Source organism: Tursiops truncatus, chromosome 16 (genome assembly GCF_011762595.2).
Source record: "Tursiops truncatus isolate mTurTru1 chromosome 16, mTurTru1.mat.Y, whole genome shotgun sequence".
NCBI lineage: Eukaryota > Metazoa > Chordata > Mammalia > Artiodactyla > Delphinidae > Tursiops > Tursiops truncatus.
This window is the reverse complement of record NC_047049.1, coordinates 57,393,952-57,414,758: the sequence shown is the minus strand read 5'-3', so window position 1 is coordinate 57,414,758 and position 20,807 is coordinate 57,393,952. Positions and strand designations below refer to the sequence as shown.

Here is a 20,807-nt window from a genome sequence, read left to right as displayed (position 1 = left end):
TGTTTCACTGTTAAACAGAGTTTTATGACATGTACCTTAGAAGACTATTGTGGAGGCAGAGACCTATGTTTGTATTTGTCTTGAATATTTATTGTGGGCTTAGTGTAGCTTTTGAATTGTGGCTGAGGACAAGAGATATTTATCTATTTATTTATTTATTTATTTTATGCTCTGAGATTTGGCAGTGGGGGCGAGGAATTTTTATTTATTTTATTTTTGGCTGCACTGGGTCTTCGTTGCTGCACGCAGGCTTTCTCTAGTTGTGGTGAGTGGGGACTACTCTTTGTTGCGGTGTGAGGGCTTCTCATCGCAGTGGCTGCACTGTCGTTGAGCACGGGCTCTAGGTGCACGGGCTTCAGTAGTTGTGGCACACGGGCTTAGTTGCTCCACGGCATATGGGATCTTCCCGGACCAGGGCTCTAACCCATGTCCCCTGCATTGGCAGGCAGATTCTTAACCATTGCACCACCAGGGAAGCCCTATATCTATTATCTTGACCCTTTTTTCTGTTCTCTTAAAGTTCTTGACAGGTAAGAAATTCTAGTAGGAGGTGAGAACCATGAATTCTGCTAATTTAGGGTCTTCCTAAAGTTCCTAAGTTAAGCTGTGTCACTGAGTTATTGGAAATGCCTGCAAATTGGCTTTAGTGTGGAACTTTGAGACTAAATTAAATCTATGTCCGTTTCATCAATACAACATTGGTATGAAAGTCAGAGATTGCCAGACCATACATTAAATTTTGGGGCCAAATCCAGTATATTTGCACAATATTGTAATGGAGTTTGAAGTCTTGAGCAAGTTTCTCATTTTCTATTACGTTGATTTGATTTGGGGGTGTAGCATATTTAAAAATGAAGATTTTTACCAGTCAATCTGTCAGACCACTACTAGCCTGCACAAATATTATTTTAATGATTAGAATAAAAATTTGAATTTTATACACTTGGCTTCTTTACTGGTGTGCTCTGACATTTTGCCAGGTTAAGGATTTTTCATCAAACTTACTACTAAATTTTGACCATTGTGTAAAAACTTTTACTACAACTGAGGATATAACCTGCACAGTGTTGTCTGATTCTTATTCATTGAACTGATTCTTATTCATTGAACTGAGACAGTTCTGAATGTGGTAGAGAATTAGGTACAACCAGATAGTGGAAGTCTTAGTTTAAAGGCAAGTTGGAGTCAGAAAAGGTTTGTGTTCTTTGGTATACATGACAGCCTTTTTTAATAACGGTATATAATAGTGCATGGTCTGTGCAGCAAAAAAAATGTCCCAAGGCTAAAGTGCAGCCAATAGAATGATAATGTAACTGAAAAAACAATTTAATTTATTTCAAATGTGCTACCCCAAATTCTGCTGCTCAGTGGGACATAGTAAAACGGTAGAAGATCACTGCTAGAGTTTCAAAACTGGTAGGAAGTGGTTCTGGGTCTTTGAAACTTTTGTAATTATAGCAGATTCAGATACTTGGAAACAGTGCTTACTAAGAAAAAGTAAACTACCTTTTGATAACTATAAAGGGAAAATAATAGTTTTTTGTTTGCTCAATGAAAAGATTTTAATTTAGGATTAAAAAATTTTAATGGGATTTTTTTAAAGCTGCATAGGGACTTCCCTGGTGGCACAGTGGTTAAGAATCCACCTGCCAATGCAGGGGACATGGGTTTGAGCCCTGGTCTGGGAAGATCCTACATGCCACGGAGCAACTAAGCCCATGTGGCGCAACTACTGAGCCTGCGCTCTAGAGCCCATGAGCCACAACTACTGAGCCCGAGCGCCACAACTACTGAATCCTGCGTACCTAGAGCCCATGTTCCGCAACAAGAGAAGCCACCACAATGAGACGCCCGCACTCCACAACGAATAGTAGCCCCCGCTTGCCACAACAGGAGAAAGCCTGTGAGCACAGCAACCAAGATGCATTGCAGCCAAAAAGAAATAATTAATTAGTTAAAAAAAATGACAAGTGTTGGTAAGGATGTGGAAAATTAGAACACTTGTGTGTTGCTCGTGGAATGTAAAATGATGCTGCTTTGAAAATGGTATGGTGATTTCTGAGAAAATTAAACAGAATTACCAAATGACCCAGCAATTCCACCTCTAGATATATACGCAAAAGAAGTGAAAGCAGGGACTTCCCTGGTGGTCCAGTGGTTAAGACTCTGCACTCCCAATGCAGGGGGCCCGGGTTTGATCCCTGGACAGGGAACTAGATCCTGCATGCTGCAACTAAGAGCCCGAATGCCACAACTAAGACCAGGCGCAGCCAGATAAATAAATAAATAAATAAATAAATATTTTTTAAAAAATGAAAGCAGGACTTGAAAAGATATTTGTATACACCTATGTTTATAGCAGCATTATTCACAATAACTAAGAGTTAGAAGCAACCCAAGTGCCTACTGATGGATGAAGGAATAAACAAAATGTGATATATACATAGAATGGAATATTATTTAGCCTTAAAAAGGAGGGAGGTTCTTATATATGCTACAACATGGATGAAGCTTGAAGATATTATGCAAAGGAAAATAAGGCAGACACAAAAGGACAAATATTGTAGGATTCCACTATTGTATCTAGAAAAGTCAAATTCATAGAGACAGAAGGTAGAATGGTGGTTGACAGGAGCACAGGGGAGGAGACAATGGGGAGTTATCGTTCAATGAATATGGAGTTTCCATTTGGAATGATGAAAAAGTTCTAAAAATGGATGGTGGTGATGATTGCACAATGTAAATGTACTTAATTCCACTAAACTGTACACTTAAAAATGGTTAAAATAGTAAATATTCAGTTATGTATAGTTTAACACACACACACACACACACAAAAAAAAAACACATCATATCTGTGATGCAGGCATTAGAAAGCCAGTACTGCCACTCTACAACTTCAGCTGCTTCCTGACACAAAGTCAGTGACTAGAAACTGGAGAATTACTTGTACACTCACATACAACCAATATTTCAATAGTCTTTCTTGTGGATACCCAAAACTTCAGGAAAATGGCCCCTACTTCACTTTCTGCCTTCCTCCCATGTCAGAGCATCTAGTTGGCTGAACCTAATTCACATTTAGAACCCTAGTTGCTAGGGATCCTGGGGAATAATTTTTACCTTTTTAACCTCTGTAGTACAAAAGACAACTAGAGGGAGATCGGAAAGGATCATGAGTGCCATTTCATCATATTTGTGAAAGGATCCTGAGTGCCAATTCATCATATTTGTCACAGGCACTAAGTCAATGGTGATTCATAGATGGTAATACTCCTTGTAGTCAAGTCATCATTTCCAGTAGTTGGCCAGATTGTCCTGCAGCTGTTCAGTCACAAAGATAGGATAGGACAAAACAAATAGCTTCAGTGAGGCAGAATAGGGAAAAAGTTTGTTGATAGTTATTGTCTCCTTTTGCAGTTCTGGGCTGATTGTGCTTAGTTTGTTAAACCTAATATACAGTATTTGCAGTTTTAATTTGGTAACTGAGTTTTAATAAGTAAATGAGTTATTTATATTATCGTGAAGATAATTTAATGCATATCACTCCATTGGTATGCGTTAAAGGCTCATTGATTAAAGAACAGCCATGCTACTGTTAAGTAATACCAGATAAGCTGTTTTTATTGTATTAAGTATGGAGATAAGATCATGGGAAATATGCTGAGCTCTTTTGCTGTCAAGCTGCTGACATCTTTAATTAGTATGAATTAAATTTGGAGAGAAAAGAAATAAATTTTCTAGTAAATGAACAAGTTGATGTGCTGAAAATTGCATTTTTTAATAGTTTTCAAGGGACTTCCCTGGTGGCCTAATGGTTAGGACTCTGCGTTCCCAATGCAGGGGGCCTGGGTTCGATCCCTGGTCAGGGAGCTAGATCCCACATGCATGCTATAACTAAGGAGCCCGCCTGCTGCAACTAAGTCCTGGTGCAACCAAATAAATAAATAAATAAAAATAAATATTAAAAAAATAGTTTTCAAAAATTTCTCACCAGAGTCCATCCAAAAGATAAGAAATGTTTTGTTCCACTCTGTACAGAACAGTCAGCTACTTTAGTTTATCTGTTATCTATGAGTTGGAACTAAGTTTGAGTAATGCCTCTTGATGGTAAGATTCTGCATGAGTGGACTATTCTCTCAGTGCCTTGATAATAACATTGACCTTTGATAACTAATTTCTTAATTGCTCATGATTTCAGAATAAACTTCTTTTAAATTTTATCTCAAATTGAAATGTTTCCTTTATGTACCAGTTAACATTTTGGACAAGTACCATGCTTTGCACACAGAGCTTTTTGATGTGGATCAAACTTTAATGACGTAGCTAGGAGTTAGTGTCTAAATAATATGTCAGATTTTTTTATTCTGTTATTCTACTTCTATAAATCTAACCCAAGGCACTGCAATACTATTTGTAATAGTAATAAAATTGTGAACAGTTGCTGACAGTGGGGAAATGGACAAATTATTGTATAGCCATACAATGGAATGTCCTTTTCAAAGGATAGTTTGATAACATTAGACAGGACTCATGCAATAATGTTAAGTAAAAATGATACAGAATTACCAATGGTATGGTTTCTCTATAGAAATTTTTCCTATAGAAAGTTCTGTGGATGAAAGATAAATAAAAAATTACAAGCATTAGTTCTCTGGGGGGTAATTTTGAAATTATATTTTAGATGTTCTTCAACAAATATGTATCGCTTCTATATATTTTTCTGTGTTTTTATTGTAGAAGTTCATTACTTTTAAAGATCCAAACAATGCAGAAATTTGTAGACTACAAACTATAAAAGTCCTTCAGTCACCTACCTAGGCAAATGAAGTCCAGTTTATCAACTTGTTCTTTTATGGATCTTGCTTTTGTTGTCATATCTAAGAAATCTTTACCTAACCTAAGGTCAGAAAGATTTTCTCCTGTGTTTTCTTTTTTTTTTTTCTCCTGTGTTTTCTTTTAGAAGTTTTCTAGTTTTAGATTTTACATTAGGTCTGTGATCCATTTCAAGTTAATTTTTTATATGTGGTGAGAGGTATGGATTAATTTTTTTTGCATGTGGATATTCATTTGTTCTAATACGATTTGATGGAAAGACTATCCTTTCTCCACTGAATTGCCTTTGCATGTCTGTAGAAAATGAGATATCCATATGTATGTAGGTCTATTTCTGGATTCTCTATTCTGTACCATTGATTTGTTTATCTTTATGCCATTACTACTTTGTCTTGATTAGGGTAGTATGATAGAATTCTAAAATGACCTCCAGTGACCTTTGTATAGTGGGAAGGACCTGTGAGTCTGATTATCACTCTGATTATGTTATGTTATATGGCACAGTTGACTAAGAAAGGGAAATTATCTTAGTGGACCTGACCTAATCAGCCAGCAAAGGACTGGGCTTTTCATGGAGAAAGAGATTCTAAGTACAAGGGGCATTCAACAAAGAAAAACAACAGAGAAAAAGCTGGTTTTCAGAATAGGAGGGGGCCCTAAATGCCAGTGGCCACTAAATTTACAGTAATTTGTTACACAGCAGTAGAAAACAAACACTGTATATAGTAAGTCTTGTAATTAGCTATCTAATCTTATTCTTTTTCAAGGTTGTTTTGGTTATTCTGTGTCCTTTGCATTTTCATATCAACTACTGAAATAAGTTTATCTATAAAAAAGTCTGTTGGAATTTTGATTGGGATTCCATGAAATATATAGATCAAATTTTGGAAGAATTGACGGATGTCAATGAAAAATTAACCAGTCAATCTAAGAAAAAAATGGAAAATTTTATCTGAGCCAAATTGAGCACTGTAACCCAAGAACAGCACATCAGAAAGCTCTCAGAGCTGTTCCACCAATAAGAAGTGTAGGCATAGTTATATAAGTTTTTTTGAGACAGAGGGCTGTACATTAAATGACGTTTTATTGACAGTTACACAGTCCAGATCTAAAAGTCGTGTGGCCCCTTACAAGATCAAGAAGGAATGTTATCTTTCTTTTTTTTAATACATTTATTTATTTATTTATTTATGGCTGTGTTGGGTCTTCATTGCTGCATGCGGGCTTTCTTTAGTTGTGGCGAGCCGGGGCTAGTCTTCATTGCAATGCGTGGGCTTCTCATTGCAGTGGCTTCTTTGGTTGTGGAGCACGGGCTCTAGGCGCATGGGCTTCAGTAGTTGTGGCACATGGGCTCAGTAGTTGTGGCTCACGGGCTCTAGAGCGCAGGCTCAGTAGTTGTGGCGCACGGGCTTAGTTGCTCCGCAGCATGTGAGATCTTCCCGGACCAGGGCTTGAACCCTGCGTGTCCCCTGCATTAGCAGGCAGATTCTTAACCCACTGCACCACCAGGGAAGTCCTGGATATATTTTTGATAGGCTGATTGTTGGATAAGAGAAAGAGAGGTGACAAGGATGATTCAATTTACCAAATTCAAAGGTGGATTCTTAACCACTGTGCCACCAGGGAAGTCCCAAGAAGGAATGTTATCTTTTAAGGAGTTGCCTGGCTGGTGCTAGGAGAATGTTGCTCTTTATGGCTGAGCAGGTATTTATGCCAACGGGGGAGGTTTGGTTGATGCGTAATATAGATACACAGTTCTCAGTAGTGGGGAGAGAGGAGGCCAAAGGGCAGAGAAAAAGTTTTTATGTTTGAATTCTTCTTGTCTGGACATAAAATATGAATTTTATTTCACAGCATTTTTATTTTCTTAAAAATTTGAGTCTTTTGACCCACCCATGTCACTATTTATTTAGATCTTTAATTTCTCTTAGCAATGTTTTATAGTTTTTAGTTTACAGATTTTTCACATGTTTGGTCAGATTTATCCTTGGGCATTTTATATTTTTTGGTGCTATTGTAAATGGCATTATTTTGTAAATTTCAATTTTTTGATTGTTTATTTCTAGTATATAGAAATACAATTGATTTTTGTATGTTGATATTAAACAATCTTGCTAAACTAAATTATTAGTTCTAGTAACTTGTGTTTGTGTGTATGTGTAGATTCCATTGAATTTTCCACATAGATTATCATATTGTCTGCAAATACAGTTTTGTTCTTTCCTTTCCAATCGTATGCCCTTTATTTCTTCTTCTTGCCTTATTCTACTGGCTAGATTGCTCAGTGTTTTACCAAAATGATGAGAGTAGACAGTCCAGCCTTGTTCCTGATATTAAGGGGAAAGCCTTTAGCCTTTCATTATTAAGTATAATGTTAACCATAGGTTTTTCAAAGATGTCCTTTATCAACTTGATGAAGTTTCTCTTTATTTCTCGTTTGCTGAGAGTTTTTCATTGGGAATGAATACTGGATTTTGCCAAATGCTTTTCTGTCTTTTGAGTTATTGTGTGGTTTCCCTGTTTTAGCCTGTGGTGAATTATTTTTATTTTCAAGTGTTAAACTAACTTTGCACTCCTGAGATAAACATCACTTGGTTATGTTGTATTATCCTTTTAAAATATTGTTGGATTTGATTTGCTAAGATATGTTTAAATTTTTTGCTTTCACATTTGTAAGGGCTCTCAGGCTGTAGTTTTATTTTCTTGTAATGTCTTTGTCTGGTTTTGGTATCAGGGTACTACTGGCCTCATGGACTGAATTCAGAAATATTCCCTCCTCTTCTGGAAGAGTTTTATTTTAGTAGTCCATTTCTCCCAACTTTTGTGCTATTGTTGACATATTTTACTGACATATTTACCCATATATCTACCATTTCTGGTATTCATATTTTCAAATGATGGCATTTTTGTTCTGCCTGAAGGACTTCCTTTTCACATTTCTGGTAACTCAGGTCTGCTCGAGATGAAATTATTCAGCTTCTGTGTGTCTGAAAAAGTATTTGTTTTACCTTTGTTTTTGATCGACATTTTACCGGTCATAGAATTATAGGCTGATCATTTTTTTTTCTTTCAGTCTTTTAAAGACATTGTTTCACTGTCTTCTAGCTTGCAATGTTTCCAGTGAGGAATCTGCTATCATTCTTATCTTTGTTCCTATGTGTATAATGTGTGTATCCTCTCTTTTTACTTTCTCATTGTCATTGATTTTGAGTAATTTGATTATGATATGGTGTGGTATAGTTGTTTTTGCTTGTTTGTTTGTTTTTTATTTATTTTCGGCTGCGTTGGGTCTTTGTTGCTGTGTGTGGGCCCTCTCTAGCTGTGGGAGCAGGGGCCACTCTTTGTTGTGGTCCACGTGCTTTTCACTGTGGTGGCTTCTCTTGTTGGGGAGCATGGGCTCTAGGCGTGTGGGCTTCAGCACTTGCGGCTTGTGGACTCAGTAGTTATGGCTCGTGGGCTGTAGAGCACAGGCTCAGTAGTTATGGTGCACGGGCCCAGTTGCTCCGCTGCATGTGGGATCTTCCTGGACCAGGGCTCGAACCCGTGTCCCCTGCGTTGGCAAGCGTATTTTTAACCACTGCGCCACCAGGGAAGCCTTGGTGTGGTATAGTTTTTTGTGTGGTTCTAATGTTTGGAATTTATTGAGCTTTTTGATTTGTGTTTATAGTTTTCACCAAATCTTGAAAAATGTTAACCATTGTTACTTCAGATATTTTTTTCTGCACTCTCCTCTCTCGTTGTTTGGGGACTACAATTATGCATCTATTAAGATGTTTGAAGTTGTCCCACCTCTCACTGATATTCTTTTCATTTTCTTTTATTTTTTTAATCATGGTAAAATATACATAACAAACTTATATTTTAACCATTTTTAAGTGCACAGTTTAGTGGCACTAAGTACATTTACATTGTTGTGCAACCATCACCACCATCCATTTCCAGAACTGTTTCATTATCCCAAATGGAAACTTTGTACCCATTAAACAGTAATGGGTATTTGTCTCCTACTGCACAGTCCCTGGAAACCAACATCTACTTTCTGTCTCTATGAATTTGACTACCAAGTGAATCATACAATATTTGTCCTTTTGTGTCTGGCTTATTTCACTTAGCATAATGTCTTCAAGATTCCTTTTAAAGGCTGAATAATATTCTCTTCATTTTTAAAAATTCTGTTTTTCCTGTGTTTCATTTTGAATAATTCCTATTGTTATGTCTTCAAGTTTACTATACTTATGCAATATCTGATCAGCTGTTAATCCCATCCAGTGTGTTTTTTATTACATATCTTGTAATTTCATCTCTAGAAGTTTGAGTTGGATCTTTTTTATATGTCTATATCTCTATTTAACTTTTTGAACATATGTAATACAGTTATCATAACTATGTTAATTTCCTTGTCTGATAATTTTATTATCTGTGTCAGTTCTGGGTCAATTTCAATTGATTTTCTACTCATTATAGATGAATTTTTCTACTCCTTTGCATGCCTGGTAATCTTTGGTTGGTTGCCAGACATTGTGATTTTACCTGTTGGGTGCTGAATACTTTCTTATTCCTATTAATATTCTTCTGCTTTGTTGTGGGATGTAGTTAAATTACTTGAAAACAGTTTGATCCTTTTGCTTCTGCTTTTAAGATTTGTTTGGCTGGACCAGAGACATGTTTAGGTTTAGGGCAGGATTTCTCAGTATCAGCACTATAACACTTTGGGTCAGATAATTCTTTGTTGTGAGGGGCTGTCCTGTGCATTGTAGAGTGTTTAACAGCATCCCTAGCCTCTAGTCTTTAGATGATCCCCTAGTTGTGACAACCACAAATGTCTCCAGAAATTGCCAAATATTTTGGGGTGGGCAAATTGCCCTCAGTTGAGAACTACTGTTTTTAGGGTTAATTCTTCCTTACTACTATGGAAAGATCTTATTGTGTACTCTACCCAGTGCCCCATGAATCATGAGATTTTTCATTTTTTTCCAGTCTGGTTGTTTATAGTAGGCACTTTTAGTGGTCTTGTGTGAATACTGGGCATTATTGCCTCTAATCTTTCTGGGTGGTTCTTTTTTCAGTCTTGTTTGGTTTCCTCACATATATGTGCTGATCAGCATTCAGCTGCCTATTCAAGGGAGATCCTTTGCAAATCTCTGGAGTTCCATCTTAGTCTGCTTAGGCTGTTATAACAAAAATACCATAGGCTGGGTGGCTTAAACAGCAAATCTATTTCTCACAGTTCTGGAGGCTGAGGAGTCCAAGATCAAAGTGCCAGCAGATTTGGTGTCTGTGAGGACCTGCTTCCTAGTTCATAGGTGGTCAGCTTCTAGTTGTGTCTTTAGATGACAGAAGGGAAGAGAACTCTTTGGGGTGTCTCTTATAAAGGCATTAATTCCATTCACGAGGATTCTGCCTTCATGACCTAATCACCTCTTAATACTATCCTATTGGGGGTTAGAATTTCAACATATGAATTTGGGGGGAATATAAACATTCAGTCCATAACAAGTTCTCTGTCTGTGTATCTTTCTCCTCTCTAGTATTCTATCCCAGGTACACTGCCATCTTGATTTCCCTAGATTCTCAGTTCCATTGCAACTCACCAAGTCTGCTGGGTCTCACCCAGTTTATATCGTGTACCACTCATGGCTGGGGCAGTAGGGCTCACCTTGTTTCCTACTCTCAAGGACCTCCTTTGTTGTCTGGTGCCCACTGTCTTGAAACTGGTTTTCTCCCCATATATTTAATCTATTTTTTGGCTGTTTCAGGTGGAAAAGTAAATCTGGTTTCTCTTATTGCATCTTGTTCAGAAGCAGAAGTCCCTTTAACTGATAGTTGATTCATATTAATTATTGGTTAAAGCTGAAAGTATTCTGAAACATTTACTTACCTAATTTCTTCATTATGTATATTTGTATGAAACTTATAGCTCTCATATTCTTCGTTAAAAGTCTCCTGTCCCCTGTAGCTCCTGTGGTACAATGTAAATATTAAATTGCCTTGAAGCCTTTTATCATCTGTTAATATACCTCTTTAATGCAGGTTTTCATAGTGTTATCTAAGTATGTAGTAGCACACAATTAACGGTTGTGCCCTGACCTGATGAAGCACAACAGTGCAATGTGTCATGCTTTTAGGGCATTGCCACGGCAGGCTCAAAGACTTCCAGGAGGCTTTCTTGTATGATAACTCATATTTTCTAGCAGCTAAAACATCAGCATCAAAGCCTGTTTGTTAGCCAGATTGAGGGTGTAAAGAACAGATTGTTAGCCAGATTGAAGGTGCTATAAGACAGAAAAAAAAAAAAAAACCATGAAAGAGATCATTTTGAGCAGTGTGTGAGATGAAACTACTGAAGAATAAGGCTAAAAGGATGGGGTGACTTGGAGCCCGTTGGTGGTAAGCTGTTAGAAAAAGGAGAAAGGTAGCAGAATAGAAGTAAAATGACAGAAGGAATCTGGCCTTATCTTGTATGAGAAGAGCTTCTCATACTTATTACATCGTAATTGTTGCAGAGTTTGTAGCATGTGTTTGTTGGATATTCAGGGATGAAATGATTCAGAGAATACCTTGGGGAAAAGATATGTATGTAGTGTGTAGGATGAAGCCATCTGGCTATCTATATGGACTAAAACATAGCAAAATCATTTAAAATGGAACTATATATATGTAATACGTGATATAAAATTATATATATCAATGTGTATAAATTCCATGAGTTGAAAGTGAATAAATCATAATTCCTTGGCCTTTGGGATGACACTGATATACTGTAGGTAAAAATAAAAAAGTTGAGTACAATTTTTTGTAGCTCTGCAGTATATAAAACATGTCCTTACAGATGCATGTACTGTTAATTTTTTAAGACTGAAAAGCTATTGTGGATTAATACTGTTAAAAGCTCTGTTTTGAAACACTGTGATTTAAGATTTTCAAAAACTAGGATTGCTTTTTAGTAATTAAGAAACAAATATTTAATGGGCATGTTTCTTGTTGGCTGAATACTTTTGATGGTATAAGAGGTACTTGGGTAGTTGAGTATCTGCCTTTTTCAGGTGATTATAGGTATTCATGGCAAGAGTTTGTGTGGATAGAAGAATGCAGAAGTAGCAGCTTTTTACTTTCCTTAGCATAAAGAAGCATAGAAAGGTTTTCATAGCCAAAAATGCATGTTGTAAGGGAATGATAAGCACTAAAATCAGGAATTAGTACATCTGAGAGGAGAGGAAGGGGTTGCTATCAGGGAAGGACATTCACTTGTATTGATGTTTTGTTTTGCTTTTAAAGCAAACTTTTAAAATCAAGTTCAACATATGTAAAATGTAGATCATACGTATACAGATTGATGAATTTTCACCTGTATAACTAATACCCAGATTAAGAAACAGAACATATGTATTGGAACTGTTTTTTTTTTTTTCTTTCAAGCTGGGTAGTGGGCACATGGGTGTTTGTTGTGTCATTCTTTCTCGTTCTTCTTCTTCTTTTTTTTTTTTTTTTGCGGTACACGAGCCTCTCACCGCTGCGGCCTCTCCCGTTGCGGAGCACAGGCTCCGGACGCGCAGGCTCAGCGGCCATGGCTCACGGGCTCAGCCGCTCCGTGGCATGTGGGATCTTCCCGGACCGGGGCACGAACCCGTGTCCCCTGCATTGGCAGGCGGACTCTCAACCACTGCGCCACCAGGGAAGCCCCTCTTCTTCTTTTTTAATGCTTTAAAGTTTACCTACTGTGGAGTTTTTTTTTTAATATATTTATTTATCTATTTTGGTTGCACTAGATCTTAGTTGCGGCACGTGGGCACCTTAGTTGTGGCATGTATGTGGGATCTAGTTCTCTGACTAGGGATCAAATCCGGACCCCCTGCATTGGGAGCGCAGAGTCCTATCCACTGCACTACTAGGGAAGTCCCCTTACTGTGTTTTTAAAAAATCATCTCAGAAGGAAATATGGTCTTTAGAGATCTGGAAAATGTCAGAAAGCCCACAGGCTTTAGTAGTTGAGAAAGTACTTTAGGGAACTAGGTTTTTTCTCCATGTAGGCCTTTGTCTCCCGTATATCTGATAAAGTTTATAAACCTGATATAGACCCAAGTTACTGAACATTTTAAAATGGAAAAAGAACATAAACAGAACTGTGTGGGATCAAAGTAGTAAAAATTATTAGTACTTTTTGAAACAGTACATTGTTGGCCTTTTATAATTGCAGTATAGGGAATTCCCCAGGGGTCCAGTGGTTAGGACTCCATGCTTTCACTGCTGAGGTCCAGGGTTCAATCCCTGGTCAGGGAACTAAGATCCCGCAAACCACGTGGTGAGACCAAAAATTAAAATTAAAAAAAAAAAAAAGGAAATACTATAATTGCAGTATAAAATATGGCCCCTCAAATTTATGGTACATTGAAATGTTTTATCACTAAATCTCAATGATAGTTTAAGAAGAAAATTCCTTTTTCAGTTCTGTAATGGAATATTCAAGGTATAGAAAGAAATGAGCTGTTAAGATATTTATAGATACTTAATATCTAGTAAAGACTTTATATCTGTTGTAGAAATTATTTGTATAGTAGATAGAAATATGCTTAATCTAAGGGGTTTCCTGCAGTTAGTTATCTATCTGCCTTTGTGGGGTTGTGTGTTTTTTTTTTTTTGCGGTACGCAGGCCTCTCACCGCTGTGGCCTCTCCCGCCGCGGAGCACAGGCTCCGGACACGCAGGCCCAGCGGCCATGGCCCACAGGCCCAGCCGCTCCGCAGCATGTGGGATCCTCCCGGACCGGGACACGAACCCGCGTCCCCTGCATCGGCAGGCGGACTCTCAACCACTGCGCCACCAGGGAAGCCCGGGGTTGTGTGTTTTTTTGGAGGCGGGGTGGGGGGAGACTTATTCCACGAACATGAAGATTTCTGAAATTTGATTTATTTTTACGTATAACAAATCTTTCTATATATCTCATTTTATGAACAGTGTTGAGTTATTTTTCTCAATTCTTCTCACCAGTAGGCTTTTTCTAATTAAGTAATGGCTTGCTGTGGTGTGGAAAAGCCATTTGTAAAATATTACCAAAAAAACATTTTGCAAAAATGTTCGGTCATTAGCTTTCCTTTTGCTATTGGGGTTATATGCATATAATTATTAGAATGTTAATCTGTTGAGAACTACTCATTAATGAATAATTTTTGTTTCTTTTACTCTCGTCTGGAAGCCAATAGGGCAGTGTAGATGAATTACTGTTTCTGATGTGTTTACGTGTATTTTGTCTTCAAAGGAGTTCTTAGGACACCCTGCAATTTTTGTTTTATTTTCCTGTTTTCCCTTGACAGGCAGTGGAAGAGGAAATGGCTTTTCCTAATCAGCTGTGCATTCGCCGCTGGACTACCAAGCATGTAGCTGTTTGGCTGAAGGATGAAGGCTTTTTTGAGTATGTGGACATTTTATGCAATAAGCACCGACTTGATGGAATCACATTGCTAACGTTGACTGAATATGATCTCCGGTCTCCTCCTCTGGAAATCAAAGTCTTAGGGGACATTAAAAGGTTAATGCTGTCAGTCCGAAAATTGCAGAAAATACATATTGATGTTTTAGAAGAGATGGGATACAACAGTGACAGTCCCATGAGTTCCATGAGCCCTTTCATTAGTGCTCTTCAGAATGCAGAGTGGCTCTGTAATGGGGAACCTTCACATGACTGTGACGGACCCATCGCTGATTTGAATTCTGATCAATACCAGTATGTGAATGGTAAAAACAAACATTCTATTCGAAGATTGGACCCAGAGTATTGGAAGACCATATTGAGTTGTATATATGTTTTTATAGTGTTCGGATTTACATCTTTCATAATGGTTATAGTCCACGAGCGAGTGCCTGACATGCAGACCTATCCACCACTCCCGGATATATTCTTAGACAGGTAAGTTTTGTTTCTAGTTGCCAAGTTTGTAGAAGATAGCTGTACTAGCAATGATAATGATATATTCATGATAATTACATTCTTTATTATTGTTGTTTTGGTTGATATATACTTCCCATTTGCCTTATCTTGTGCTATATAAAGATGCTTTAGAATTGCCTTTTTCTCTTAGAGTAAACTAGACCTTAAGCCTAGATGAGTAGCAAGAACCACTGCTTAATTTATTTTTCTACAGCTATGTTATAGCTCCTTGGGCACTTCAGATTTTAAAAGGGTTTCCTGGAATGTTATATGTAATAAATGGAATTTGTTTACTTTTTTTAAAAAAAAGATGAACAGGGTTTTGCTTCTTCTAAAAATATGGGGAGGTCTCATGTATCATCAGATAAATTAGAACTATCACAAATACAAACTGATTCATGGATAGTATTCTGTTTTTATAAATACTGAATGCATAAAAAAGAGTATAGTATATTATATGAAAAATAAGAATAGAACAAAACTCAAAACTATTAGTTTTTATATTTGCGGGTTTTTTTTTTTTTTTTTGCGGTACACAGCCCTCTCATTGTTGTGGCCTCTCCCATTGCGGAGCACAGGCTCTGATGCGCAGGCTCAGCGGCAATGGCTCACGGGCCCAGCCGCTCCGCAGCATGTGGGATCTTCCCAGACAGGGGCACGAACCGTGTCCCCTGCATCAGCAGGCAGACTGTCAATCACTGCGCCACCAGGGAAGCCCTATATTTGTGGTTTTAAAAAATCTTTTGAAAGTTTGTAGTGCTGTCTTGTTTTTGTAAAACGTTGTGCCCCTGAAATTGAAACTGTGATTAAAAATCTTCCAACAAACAAAAGCCCAGGACCAGATGGCTTCACAGGCGAATTCTATCAAACACTTAGAGAAGAGAAGAGCTAACACCTATCCTTCTCAAACTCTTCCAAAATATAGCAGAGGGAGGAACACTCCCAAACTCATTCTACGAGGCCACCATCACCCTGATACCAAAACCAGACAAAGATGTCACAAAGATGGGCTTCCCTGGTGGCACAGTGGTTGAGAGTCTGCCTGCCGATTCAGGGGACACGGGTTTGTGCCCCGGTCTGGGAAGATCCCACATGCCACGGAACGGCTAGGCTCTGTGAGCTGCGGCCGCTGAGCCTGCGCGTCCGGAGCCTGTGCTCTGCAACAGGAGAGGCCACAACAGTGAGAGGTCCATGTACCGCAAAAAAAAAAAAAAAAAAAAAAGATGTCACAAAGAAAGAAAACTACAGGCCAATATCACTGATGAACATAGATGCAAAAATCCTCAACAAAATGCTAGCAAACAGAATCCAACAGCACATTAAAAGGATCATACACCATGATCAAGTGGTGTGTATTCCAGGAATGCAAGGCTTCTTCAATATACGCAAATCAATCAACGTGATACACCATATTAACAAATTGAAGGAGAAATACCATATGATCATCTCAATAGATGCAGAGAAAGCTTTCAACAAAATTCAACACCAATTTATGATAAAAACCCTGCAGAAAGTAGGCATAGAGAGAACTTTCCTCAACATAATAAAGGCCATATATGACCAACCCACAACCAACATCCTCCTCAATGGTGAAAAACTGAAACCATTCCCACTAAGATCAGGAACAAGACAAGGTTGCCCACTGTCACCACTCTTATTCAACATAGTTTTGGAAGTTCTAACCACAGCAATCAGAGAAGAAAAAGAAATAAAAGGAATCCAAATCGTAAAAGAAGAAGTAAAGCTGTCACTGTTTGCAGATGACATGATACTGTAGATAGAGAATCCTAAAGATGCTACCAGAAAACTACTAGAGCTAATCAATGAATTTGGTAAAGTAGCAGGATACAAAATTAATGCACAGAAATCTCTGGCATTCTTATACACTAATGATGAAAAATCTGAAAGTGAAATTAAGAAAACACTCCCATTTACCATTCAACGAAAGGAATAAAATATCTAGGAGTAAACCTACCTAAGGAGACAAAAGACCTGTATGCAGAAAACTATAAGAAAGAAATTAAAGATGATACAAAAAGATGGAGAGATATACCATGTTCTTGGATTGGAAGAATCAACATTGTGAAAATAACTCTACTACCCAAAGCAATCTACAGATTCAGTGCAATCCCTATCAAACTACCACTGGCATTTTTCACAGAACTAGAAAAAAAATTTTCACAATTTGTATGGAAACACAAAAGACCCTGAATAGCCAAAGCAATCTTGAGAACGAAAAACAGAGCTGGAGGAATCAGGCTCCCTGACTTCAGACTATACTACAAAGCTACAGTAATCAATACAGTATGGTACTGGCACAAAAACAGAAATATAGAGCAATGGAACAGGATAGAAAGCCCAGAGGTAAACCCACGCACATATGGTCACCTTATCTTTGATAAAGGAGGCAAGAATATACAGTGGAGAAAAGACAGCCTCTTCAATAAGTGGTGCTGGGAAAACCGGACAGGTACATGTAAAAGTATGAAATTAGAACCCTCCCTAACACCATACACAAAAGTAAACTCAAAATGGATTAAAGACCTAAATGTAAGGCCAGACACTATCAAACTCTTAGAGGAAAACATAGGCAGAACACTCTATGACATAAATCACAGCAAGATCCTTTTTGACCCACCTCCTAGAGAAATGGAAGTAAAAACAAAAATAAACAAATGGGACCTAATGAAACTTAAAAGCTTTTGCACAGCAAAAGAAATCATAAACAAGCCGAAAAGACAGTCCTCAGAATGGGAGAAAATATTTGCAGATGAAGCAACTGACAAAGGATTAATCTCCAAGATTTACAAGCAGCTCATGCAGCTCAATAACAAAGAAGCAAACAACCCAATCCAAAAATGGGCAGAAGACCTAAATAGACATTTCTCCAAAGAAGCTATACAGATTGCCAACAAACACATGAAAGAATGCTCAACATCGTTAATCATTAGAGAAATGCAAATCAAAACTACAATGAGATATCATCTTACACCGGTCAGAATGGCCGTCATCAAAAAATCTAGAAACTAAATCCTGGAGAGGGTGTGGAGAAAAGGGAACCCTCTTGCACTGTTGGTGGGAATGTAAATTGATACAGCCACTATGGAGAACAGTATGGAGGTTCCTTAAAAAACTACAAATAGAACTACCATACGACCCAGCAATCCCACTACTGGGCATATACCCTGAGAAAACCGTAATTCAAAAAGAGTCATGTACCAAAATGTTCATTGCAGCTCTATTTACAATAGCCAGGACATGGAAGCAACCTAAGTGCCCATCAACAGATGAATGGATAAAGGAGATGTGGCACGTATATACAATGGAATATTACTCACCCATAAAAAGAAACGAAATTGAGTTATTTGTAGTGAGGTGGATGGACCTAGAATCTGTCATACAGAGTGAAGTAAGTCAGAAAGAGAAAAACAAATACCGTATGCTAACACATATATATGGAATCTAAGAAGAAAAAAAAAAAGGTCATGAAGAACCTAGGGGTAAGACGGGAATAAAGACACAGACCTACTAGAGCATGGACTTGAGGATATGGAGAGGGGGAAAGGTAAGCTGTGACAAAGTGAGAGAGTGGCGTGGACATATATACACTACCAAACGTAAAATAGATAGCTAGTGGGAAGTAGCCGCATAGCACAGGGAGATCAGTTAGGTGGTTTGTGACCACCTAGAGGGGTGGGATAGGGAGGATGGGAGGGAGGGAGACGCAAGAGGGAAGAGATATGGAAACATATGTATATGTATAACTGATTCATTTTGTTATACAGCAGAAACTAAGGCACCATTGTAAAGCAATTATACTCCAGTAAAGATGTTTAAAAAATAAAAACAAAACGTTGTACTCTTCTGAAAGTGCCTTATAGTATATGGTTTTTTTTAAAATGAAATGAATTAAAATGTCCATGTTAAGATGGCAGGATGACATATATATAACATTTTATTCTCTCTCGAGCCCTGACTAAAAGTATAGTAAAGAAGTTGTGTTTGTTTGTTGGTCTTAAGTTGTAAACTTACAAGGAAAGGGTAGATAAGAGAGGAGAAAACAGCCATACATTTTTGGGAGTTTGAAAGCAGATGGGTGAGGGACTTCCCTGGTGGTCCAGTGGTTAAGGCTCCGCACTGCAATGCAGGGGGCCCGGGTTCGATCCCTGGTCAGGGAATTAGATCCCATATGCTACAAATAAAAGATCCCGCATGCTGCAACTAAGACCCGGCACAGCCAAATAAATAAATGAATATTAAAAAAAAAAAGGAAAAGCAAATGGGTGAGTGGCAACTAGCAGAGCTAAAGTAACCTAATTCTAAAGCAGCAGTTGGGAAAACTGAGAACCAACCCAAACTATCTTGCAGATTTCTCAAAGCTCTGGATACTGTGGGTGAAAGGGTGGTGCTAAAATAAGAAAGCTGTTTAAGAAGCTGTTAGATCCCTATATCTCCTTCCCTGTTCTATCGTACACAATTTTTCCAGCAGAAGACCCTAAGGAAGTAAGGAAGACAGCATGTGGATATCTGATGAAAGAGTACTCTAGGCAGAGGAAACAGCAAGGTGCAGGAATCCTGAATTGGTAGTAGGCTTAGCATGTTTAAGGAACAGCAAGTGAGAGATGGAGAGAACAGTTGGAGGTGAGATCTGAGAGGAGACAGAAGTCCAGATTTTGTAGGTACTTGTAGACATTTGTAAGGACTTTAGCTTTCATTCTAAGTGAAAAGGGAAGCCATTGGAAAGCATTTAGGAGAAGAGTAGAGCGATCTAACTTCCATTTTAAAAGGTCAATCTAATTGTTGTTAATAGAATAGCTCGGTGGTGGGGATGGGAAAGTAGAGGTTAGTTAAATTATTGAATCCGTCTAGGCAAAGATGGGGTGGATTGGATGAGAAGAGTAGTGGTACATACGTGTGTGTGTGTGTGTAGATATACATATATGTATATATATGTGTGTGTGTGTATGTATGTACATACAGGCAACAAGATTTGCTTATGGATTTGCATGTAAGGTGTAAGAGAAAGAGAGAATTCAAGGATTATTTCAAGATTTTTTTTTTAAATTAATTTATTTATTCTGGGTTGTGTTGGGTCTTTGTTTCTGTGTGAGGGCTTTCTCTAGTTGTGGTAAGCGGGGGCCACTCTTCATCATGGTGTGTGGGCTTCTCACTATCGCGGCCTCTCTTGTCGCGGAGCACAGGCTCCAGACGCGCAGGCTCAGTAGTTGTGGCTCACGGGCCTAGTTGCTCCGCGGCATGTGGGATCTTCCCAGACCAGGGCTCAAACCCGTGTCCCCTGCATTAGCAGGCAGATTCTCAACCACTGCACCACCAGGAAAGCCCTATTCCAACATTTTTGACTTGATCATCTGGAAGGATAGAGTTGTCCTTTATAGAGGTGGGAAGACTGTGGAAAGACCTGACTTGAAGAGAAAAGTAAGGGTTTGGTTTTAGACATGTCAAGTTTGAAGTACTTGACATGTCTAGTACTGATTTTGATCAGTACTCAGTAGTATTTGATTTTACACCAAATCAGAAGTCAAGTCAGAGATGGAAAGATGAGTTAGTGTTCAGAGAGATCTAGGCTGAAATTTGGGAGTTACAAGTGTAGATAAAGCCATGATATTAGATAATGTCTACTAGGAAGTGAGTTTAGAAGGGAAAAGAATATTGAAGATTGAGCCCAGGAACAGGTATAATGTTTAGAGGTCAGAAAAGTAAGGCAAAACTAGTAAAGACGACGACTGAGGAGGTCAGGGCAGAGAGAGTGAGAGAGTATTATGCAAGCCAAGTTAAAAAAAAAATTTTAAGAAGACAGGAATAAATTATAATTAGCTGTGTCAAATGCTGCTGAGGGGTCAAGTAAGATGAGGATAATTGACCGTAGACTTTGACAAGAGTTAATAAGGGCAAAAGCCTGATTATAATGGGTTCAAGAGAGAATGTGAGACTGGAATTTACCTAAAGGTTTATCTCCACAAATATGAAACAGCATATGGACAGAGTTATTCATTGCGACATTAATTGTAATAATTATAAATATTGGAAAT

The 20,807-nt window shown here is 38.1% G+C and overlaps 1 protein-coding gene across 3 annotated transcripts in view; it reads left to right on the top strand.

Annotated features, from left to right (window-relative positions):
• Nucleotides 1-20,807, top strand: part of LOC101323812 (non-selective voltage-gated ion channel VDAC2) — an 86,711-nt gene that overhangs the window by 3,151 nt on the left and 62,753 nt on the right. For all 3 annotated transcript variants that reach the window (XM_073793413.1, XM_073793412.1, XM_073793414.1), the window contains one exon: nucleotides 14,144-14,736. In XM_073793413.1, the coding sequence (XP_073649514.1) occupies nucleotides 14,159-14,736 (578 nt within the window). In that variant the 5' untranslated portion in view covers nucleotides 14,144-14,158. Of the gene's footprint in view, nucleotides 1-14,143; nucleotides 14,737-20,807 lie in introns of those variants that run through there.